Genomic DNA, 9441 nt, shown 5'->3' on the forward strand with positions numbered 1-9441 from the left:
TCTCCAGCTATCTTTATATCTTGCTCACATGTTTTCATTTTGTCTAAAAAAGAGAGTCAGTCTCCAGCACCAGCCTGTGGGCCCCTGGAAGTCAGAGAACATGTTTAAGTCACCTCTGGATTTCCCTGAAGTACCTAACATGCAATGGGGCTGAGCGAGGGGGTGAAAGAATGATTGAACGAACGAATCAGTGACATCCGAGGAGAGCCTGTCACTGGCTTAGCCACAGACACACCAGATGGCATTGTTCTGTTGCTCCTCTGGCTTGATGGGAAGGATGCCAGAAATACACTCCTCTTACTTTCTCTTGGTTGCTGAAATGTCCCATACATTCCTGAGAATCTCGGGAGGTCTTCGGTCTATGAAATGCAATGCTTCCACCAGACAGACACCTTAAATGTTTACCGGTCGCCGAGGAGAAAGAGATTGTAGCAGGGCTGGACCAGTCCTTTTCTATTAGGAGCACATGGTTAGAAGGAATGTTCTCAATCAAATATAATCCTGGGACCTGCGGCTGGCTGGAGAACGTTAATCACTGTGGTGTTAAGGAAAGATACTCCATAACTGAAAAATATCTGCATACATTACTTAAAACAAATCTTGCCCATTAAATCTGAAAACAAATTATGCCATAATGTGGGAGAAGAAGGACATGCTTGGGATCCTGCATCTGATAGTTTTAAACTTTTCCAAGAATGTGTCTCTAGTGCTTGGGTCCTTTGATATAGTAAAGTTTGGTACTGAGTAAGATCTATGGTTCACTTGAGTCTGCTTTGACAATTCACCCCTGAGTGGCTGACTTCTGACAGAGCAGCTTGGGGGCAGGACATGTGGAGAGGGGGTGGGTGTGGGCTCAGGGGGGCCAAGGTAACTGGGAAGGGCGAGGAGGAGAGGGCCGGTCCGAGGATCTCCCAAACCTCCCTTACCTTCATTGCGGTGCCTTTCCCTTTGATTTCAACTACTTGCTGGGAGAGCCCATTGATTTCAAAGGGGATGAGTTCTCGATAACTGATACTTTCTCGAGGATAAAAGGTGATTGGAATCTCCAGGGCCTTTCCTGGCTTTATCACATCAACACGGAAGTTCACCTCGAGGTGGGTGGTATTGGTGTACAAGCAATCTATGCTGGAGAACATCAGGAGGAAGGTGTGTCAGGTCTGCGAAGCCTTACCCAGAGGGACCGATTCCGTCCCCCTCTCTCTGACCTGGGTCCTCATGGGTCTCCTGCCCTGCTGTCCGAGAGTCATAGAATTTAAGGGCTGAAAGGGACCTCGGCAATAATCCAGCCCGCATTCTCCTGAGCACAGTCAAGTTGCTGACTCCAAATCACACCCCGAGATCCTGGCAGAACTGAGGCTCAGACTCAAAGTCCCATGACCCTTTTCCCCAGGGCTCTTCCCACTCTATTCACTCTCTCTTTCTTGATAACGCAGTTCGTGTTTTGTTCTTCTCATAAGAAGGAAGTGCTTCCTGAAGTAACTGGCTGGCAAAGCACAGGGGAGAGGAGTATTCTGGAGTCAGACAGACAGGAGTTTGGATCTAGGCTCTATCCCTAACTAGACACGTGACCTTAGAAAACTTACTTAGCCATTTGAGTCTCAGTTTCCTTATCTGTAAAGTGGGAGTAGTAACAGTGACCTCATAAGGTTGTTGTGAGGATTAAATGAGATAGAGTGACTGAATCAGTCGCTATACAGGCCACACAAGAAACATCCCACAAAGGCGAGCTATTATCATTCTGACTAATTGCTCAACTAGAAGGGATCTTCAAAGATCGTGTCTGCCCTACTCTACCCAGGGGTGAGAAGGCACCTGGACCTATTACAACCTCTCTGTGGGCCTCACGTGCTTAGAGGAGTACAGCTAGGCCAACACGTAGAGCTTAATGCTGTAAACAAAGCAAGACTCAGATTAAATGAAATCATGCAAGAAAAAGTGTAGGTAGATAAGATTTTTAAATTAGTATTTAAAATTACATTTAAGTTACACTCTTGTAACTCAATATTTAGGATTATCACCACCACCACACCACAGCAGCAGCGGATTACAATAATTGAGCATTTCTAACATTCCAGGCACTGTTCTAAGTACTATCTCTAGATGAACTAATTTGATCCTTCTAATAACCCTATAGGGGAGGTACTATTATTATATCCTGCTTTGGGTAAAAAGACAGAGGCACAGAAAGTTTAAAAATTTTGCCCAAGGTCACATAACTAGAGAAGAGCTGGGATTCGAACTTAGACTTGTGCGAATAATACGGTAGCCACTAAGTACGTGACGGTTTAAATTAAAATTAAAATGAATTAAAATTAAATACAAAATTCAGTTCCTCACTTGCACTAGCCAAATTTCAAGTGCTCCATAGCCACATGCAGCTGTAGGCCACCATATTGGACAATGCAGATATATAATATTTTTATCATCAAAGAAAATCCTACTGTATAGTACTAATCTAGAGAGCTTTGAATAAACACAGGTCCCTGGGCCAGTCTTGAGAGATGCTGTTTTGTTAGGTTTGTAATAGAGCCCAGAGACCTTAACTGGAACATTCTACACAGGGATAGTGCTGTGAGGCTGGATTTGGATCAAAAGGCTTAGGCTCATTATAGATCTACCATTTGCTGCAAGGTCACTGGCCTAAGACATTCACTTTTTAACTCCCCAAACTTCAGTAAATGGAAGCCATCTACCCGCTCATCAAGTCATTTAGCATTGCTCTCCTCACTTCAAGAAGAGATTTTTAGCAGAGTATCTCGTGGCTGTCCAAATGTCAGTACTAGTGGTGGGGAAAGGAGACTGGGGATTCATGCCCATCTGTGTTTGACTCATTCCCGTAACCTTTCTTTTCTTGTCATGGCTGGACTTCATCTGTGTGAAGGCTGTAGGACCCCAGGGAGCTGCAGAATCATCTGGAAGCTCTGGGAAGTCTGCTTACCTCATAGACGTTTCTTCCTTGTTGGCGATGACCAAGGTTTGTTTGTACGGGGGCATCCCGGCTTGGTAGATGAAGCAGGTCCCAAAGTCGTAGCTGGTGAAGGAGAAATGGATGGCCGGGCTCACGGCACAGCCTGAGATGCTGCATATAAATGTTAGACCGTGGCTGATCTGTGGGGAGGGAATGGCAGGTGGAACGTGATTAGGAGACATGGGAGGAAAGAGCCCTTATCAAGTCCTCAGGTGAAGGAGGGAGGCAGTCGGGCATTTTAAAAAACACAGGGTTCCATCTGCAGAGATTTTGATTCATAGGTTAGAAGTTTGTTTAAGAGAAGCAAGGCGGATTGCTCTGCAATCAGATCCTACACTGGCTCTTGCTTTGCACCTGAAGCAATGATTCAGCTTGAAGGTGGAGGGGTATGGCAGAGACTGTTAGTTACTACCAAACATCTGATTCCCAAGGCTTCCTTATTGGTGGGCCTCTAATGGGTTGTCAGTGTGTTTAGGTGAAAATATCTGATTTCTCATTAAACATTAAAAAAAAATTAAATTTATATTAGTTATATTTTTTAAACATTAAAAAAATTAAATTGATATCAGTTAATAACATTATACAATGTCAGGTATACAACTTTATAATACAACATCTGTATACTCTATATGTGCTCCCCACCCAAAGTTTAATACCCTTCCATCACCTTGTATCTGACCCCCTTTACCCTCTTGGTCCTCCCACCAGCCCCTTTCCCCTCTGGTAACTACCATTCCATTGTCTGTATCTATTAGTCTGGTTTTTTTTGTTCATTTGTATGTTTGTCTTGTTTGTTCATATGTTGATTTTTGTTTCATATACCACACATGAGTGAAATCATACGATATCTAAGTGTCTTTTGATGGCTGATTGGTTAAAAAAGATGTGGTACATATATACAATGGAATACTACCCAGCCATAAAAAAGATGAAATATTGCCATATGCAACAACATGGATGGATTGTGAGCATATTATGCTAAGTGAAACAAGTCAGAGAGAAAAGGACAAACACCATAGGATTTTCCATTCTTCCTTGTAGCTAAGGGTGGCTATCAGATATAGCTCTGGCCATCAGGTTGTAAACAGAAGGTATCTTATTTTGAATAAAGAGTCAAAATCTTGCTGGGAAAGTTTTTTGCCTTCAGGGTCTTCCCCTTATTTCCACTCTGAAATGCAGGCATAGGGCTGCAGGAGGGATGGTTATCTTATGACCAGGAGATGACAGAAATGAAGTCAAAGGCCAAAATGCCAAGGGTAAAAGAATGTAAAAACAGAAGGCATATGGGTCACTTCCTGGACTCTCAACCACACGATAATGCATATGCCCATTGGTACACAAACTTAATATGCTCTTCAAAAACTTCTAATATGAAATTTAAGAAATTGATGGTTAAAACAAAATATCTAATATTCATCCTAAACATCATTAGAATAAACATTATAATAGTCCTTGGTATAAGTTTTCATAAATGACTTCATAAATTTAAAAACATTTTCTTATTTAAGGCTTTTATTGATCTATCTATAGATTTTATTTATTTATTTATTTGTTTGTTTGTTTGTTTGTTTATAATGGTGGGTTTAATCTGCGACCTTGTTTCTACGTTGCAAAGAGGCAAAAATATTTCAAGATACCAGAGATATTTCCATAACAAAATAATTAACATATTTCTTTATATATTCAGCTAGCCAGGCTGGAAGACATTTTCTTACTAATAAGGTTGTCATTTTCTATTTCTTTTTTCTTTTTCAGTTAGAGTTGACATTCAATATTATTTTATATTAGTTTATATTATATAGTGGTTAGACACCTATGTAATTTATGAAGTGATCTTCCCGATTAGTCTAGTACCCACCTGGCACTATAAATAGTCATTATAATATTATTGACTATATTCCCTATGCTGTACTTCACATCCCCATCTTATTTAAGGCTTTTAAAATCTTTACATTTTGTGAGTGATTTTCTGAAAAAAGGTTAAAATTTACTACCTTCATCTTTTCTGTCAATTAGAGTAGGAAGATCTATGAAATTTAATGTTTCTTTTTGCTGTAAGAATTTAAAGTCTGAAAAAGCCCCTTCTGAGGCCACATGTCTGGAAATTCTCAGGGGACGTAGCTGTAACTCTGCCACTGGGTTCCAGGCTAGAAGTTTTAGTTTTGTTTTTAGACTTCGCTATGATTTAATTTCCATCTAAATTATGGAATTCACCTTGGGTTCCAGTTGTTTTACCCTGATTCACAGCCCCCTGTGAATCAACTTCTTCTTAAGGAGTTGAATAAAGATAATCTTTTCATCAGATTGTTTCTTTTGTTGTACAGAAGTTTTTTAGTTTGAGGGAGTCTCACTTTTATTTTGTTTTTTCTTGCCTGTGTTTTTGGTGTCAAATCCATGAAATCATGCCAAGACCAATGTCATGAAGCTTTCCCCCTATGTTTTCTTCTAGGAGTTCTACAGTTTCAGGTCTTTAAGTCTTTAATCCATTTTGAGTTGATTTTTGTGTATGATGTAAAAGGGTCCAATTTCATTCTTTTGCATGTGGATATCCAGTTTTCCCAACACCATTTGTTGAAGAGACTGTCCTTTCCTCACTGTGTATACTGGGCACCCTTGTCAGAGAATAGTTGACTATATATGTGTGAATTTATTTCTGGGCTCTCTATTCTGTTACATTGGTTTATATGTCTGTATTTATGCCAGTATTATATTATTTTGATGACTGTGGATTTGTAATATATTTTGAAATCAGGAAATGTGATGCCTCTAGTCTTGTTCTTTCATAGGATTGATTTGGCTATTTGTGGTCTTGCATGATTCTGTATGAGTTGTAGAATTGTTTTTTCTATATCTGTAAAAAATGCCATTGGGATTTTGATAGGGACTTCATCGAATGGGTGATATAGACATTGTAATATTAAGTCTTCCAATCTATGAACACAGGAAGTCTTTCCATTTCTTTGTATCTTTAATTTCCTTCATCAACATTTTGTAGTTTTTAATATACAAGTATTTCATCTCCTTAAATTTATTCCTAAGAATTTTATTCTTATTTTAGTGCTATTATAAATGGATTTTCATAATTTCCTTTTCAGATAGTTTGTTGTTAGTGTACAGAAAAGCAACTGATTTTTGTATGTTGATTTTGTATTCTGCAACTTTACTGAATTCGTTTATTAGTTCTAACAGATTTTTTGTGGAGATTAAAAAAAAAAAATGCTCCTAGGATTGCTGCAAGCCTGTGGTTAATTTTGAGAGTCCCGAAAAAGTTGATTTTGATAGTTTTTGCCAGTGTTGCTATGGAAGAGCAGCTTTTTCAAAGTTCTCTCTCTCTCCGCCTCCCAAATATCTCTCTTATTTATTTTAATGCATGATATCCCAGTGCACGGATGGTCAACTGCTTTTCAATTGACACTTACTCACCAGGCACCTCCACCATGGTTGAGGCTGTTATAACAGAGATTGCGGGACTATCTCCACGACAGAACCACTCTCCAGAAGCTTCTGGCGGGGTGGAGAAGACCAGGAGCACACAGGAGAGTTAATTTCCCAAGACAGAATACTGTGAGTGCATTCAGTGCTGGCCATGTTAAATGGTCTCACCTTGATTCTGAGTTCTAGGCCCTTCAAGACACACGTCTTAAATGGATGGAAAGACAGGGAGGCAGCTGTACTCTGCCCTACATCCACACTGCCATCGATGGGTGAAAACTCCAAGTATTGCAGCAGGGCTTTGGGGCCAGATAGCTCTGCCTGGAAGCTGAAGGTGAACTTTCCAGTGTTGATAAAGGTGAATTCACACCGGACACATTCATTCAACTCCACCTGAGAGGTAGACAACAGAGCAGCATGTTGAGTGAATGCAAACCATGGTTTCATCTCTGGGATCAGGGTATGTAACATGTTGGGGGAAAATATCTTTTGAGAAATAGGAATGGCAGGTGATGTGAGTGAGTTGAGTATGATTAGATTAACGTGGTCAGATATTCCATCGAGAGCTACTAAGTGTTGGGGAGCCTCTCCTATCTGAAGAGTAAGATTGCAATCTCATCCTTAGACCTCCCTTGATAGCCAAACATCCGTCCTGTATATTTAATATAAGCATTCTTCCCCTTCCCTACCACCTCTCCACCCCCGAAAAATAAAATAAAATAAAATAAAATAAAATAAAATAAAATAAAATAAAATAATAAAATAATAAAATAAAAGGTTTTACATCAAAACTGTACACATTCTGGGGATGGAACTGCTCCTGGCATGTTTCTGTTCTTCTGGTTTCCCTGGCATTTGAAACAGAGAGATTCAGCTAATATTCATGGGTACTGCCTTTCCCAGTCAGTGTGGAAACCAAGAGAGAACAAGGCTCTTTCACATCTTTACCTCATAGAAGTTGACAATGGTGGTCTGGTTGGAAGTCAAGAGAGTGCTCAAGCCAGTCCTGTCTTTGCACTTGATCTGTGCTTTCATAGTGTAGCCCTCAGCCTTGACATTTAAGGTCAAAGGGTGGGCTTTGTTTTTCACATTGCAGATCAAATTAAAGTTCACATCTCTTTCTTGCTTTGGTGTGAAGAAAATATCAATTGGTAACCTGGTCGGGGAAGAAGATAGCAGATTAGCTGACTACGCCACTAGTTAAGACCTGCTAAGGAACATATGCCCAATGGATTAGCAGATACGCTATGAGGAAAAGGCATCATGACTCTAAATTATGATGAATTTTGGAGATTTGCCAGGTGAAGCAGGGCACTGCTTTATAAATTCACAAGTACAGTAGACAGTAAGGAAAAGAATATAAGGGAAAATATTGAAAACAAGGGCTTAAAATTCTAAATACTTCACAATTCATCAGGAAAATGAACAATAGGGAGTGAATAGGACAGAGATGGAACTGTTAATATCTAAATTTTAAAGGTGGAAGACTACAAAAGGGGCACTCTAAGGGAAACTGACTCTCCTGGCTGGCAGGCCTGGGGCTCCTACCATGTGGGGAGGTACAGTCCTGGGGGCCTTCTTTTTTCCTTACCTGGACAGTGGTGGAAGCCAGCCTTCCATAGGACATACGACCAGATTGTCGCTGAAACCCTCAGAATATCGGGAGTTGTCTTGAAAGGCAAAACTGAAGCCCTGTTCCTCCCTGTTGATGATCTGCACGGTCTCCCTGGCTTCCCGGCCTGAGGAGGAAATGCCGGTTCTCAGTGGTGTCCTCACACCTGCTCCTGAAGCGTTCTCAACAGACGCCGCTCCGCAGGCAAGAGGAAGCCTCCTTGGAAGAGGTTCTCCAATTTCCTCTCTCTCCTCTTCCAAGCTTCTCAGCCTTCGACTACCCTTTTTCCATCCTTCTGCTTTACCAGTGACCTTCCTCCTCTGGAGGTAATTCTACCTCTTACTTCTAGAACTTTACTCCATCAATTCCCTGCTCCTGGTATGTGGTCCTCTGCCTCAGCCACAGCTCTCCTGGGATTCTGGCAACACTGCTTTCCCTCCTAGTTCCTTCAGATTCGACGCCTTCCTGCTTTCGCTAATGGGGGCTTCACCCTCCCTGGTAGGCCCCTTAACTCTGCCCATATCTTTGTAAATAATCCCTGCATTGAACTCTTTAAATCAGACCTAAGGTATGTCATGAGTATCCTGTCAGGCTCTAATCCATCTCCTATCACTATTTTGCTTTTTCTTACTTTCTTTGACTATTGCAGAGGATTTATTTTTCCACATACGCTTTTGAATCATTTTAGCCAATTCTTCCTCCACCCCTGCATTCCTTTTAGGATTAAGGTTAACAGATTAAGCACATAATTTTTTAGTATAAGCATGTCCCAAATATTGCATGGGACATACTAATACTGACATATTTATACTAAAAATTATTCACAGGTACCTGAAATTAAAATTTAACTGGGTGTCTATATCTTACCTGGTAACTCTAGTTGGGATTCTAATGGAATTTGATTAAATTTACATTTAATTTTGGGAGAACTGACAAATATTCCGATCTTGTTTGGAGGCATTTTAATAAGATTTTATAGTTTTCTTCATATAGGTCCTTGGCTTTTCTTGTTATGTTTATTCTTAGATATTATATAGGTTTTGTCAATAGTGAATAGAATTTTTTGTTTCTGCTTCTAGGTGCTTACTGCTGAAAGAAAAACGATTGATTTTTGTATATCTGTCTTGCATCCAGCCACTTACTAAATGATCTTGTTGATTCTAGTAGTTTATTTTGCTTTTCTCTAGAGCCTTTTGAAGTGTTCTATGTATGAAGTAAATCAGCAACAGCCAAATGAGATAGTTTTGTCTTTTCCCCCAGTATTTATGCCAAATATTTAATTTTCCTGTTTTGTTGTATTTGCTAAAGTCACTAAGAAAGTGTTCAATAATAATAGTGATAATGAACATCCTTGCCTAATTCCTGATTTTAATTGATATGGTTTTAGTGGTTTATTACAAGATAACATTTGCCTCTTGATTTTGGTTAA

At 40.0% G+C, this 9441-nt stretch overlaps 1 protein-coding gene across 1 annotated transcript in view; it reads right to left on the reverse strand.

Moving 5' to 3' along the window:
* The window catches only part of HYDIN (HYDIN, axonemal central pair apparatus protein), a 351593-nt gene that overhangs the window by 18757 nt on the left and 323395 nt on the right, over positions 1-9441 (reverse strand). Inside the window, exons 75-79 of the mRNA XM_023523662.1 lie at positions 7992-8139; positions 7349-7556; positions 6572-6793; positions 2939-3108; positions 927-1125 (exon numbers count right to left, since the gene is read on the reverse strand). Of these exons, the coding sequence (XP_023379430.1) occupies positions 927-1125; positions 2939-3108; positions 6572-6793; positions 7349-7556; positions 7992-8139 (947 nt within the window). The remainder of the gene's footprint in view (positions 1-926; positions 1126-2938; positions 3109-6571; positions 6794-7348; positions 7557-7991; positions 8140-9441) is intronic.

Source organism: Pteropus vampyrus, unplaced genomic scaffold, assembly GCF_000151845.1.
Source record: "Pteropus vampyrus isolate Shadow unplaced genomic scaffold, Pvam_2.0 Scaffold399, whole genome shotgun sequence".
NCBI classification, from domain to species: domain Eukaryota; kingdom Metazoa; phylum Chordata; class Mammalia; order Chiroptera; family Pteropodidae; genus Pteropus; species Pteropus vampyrus.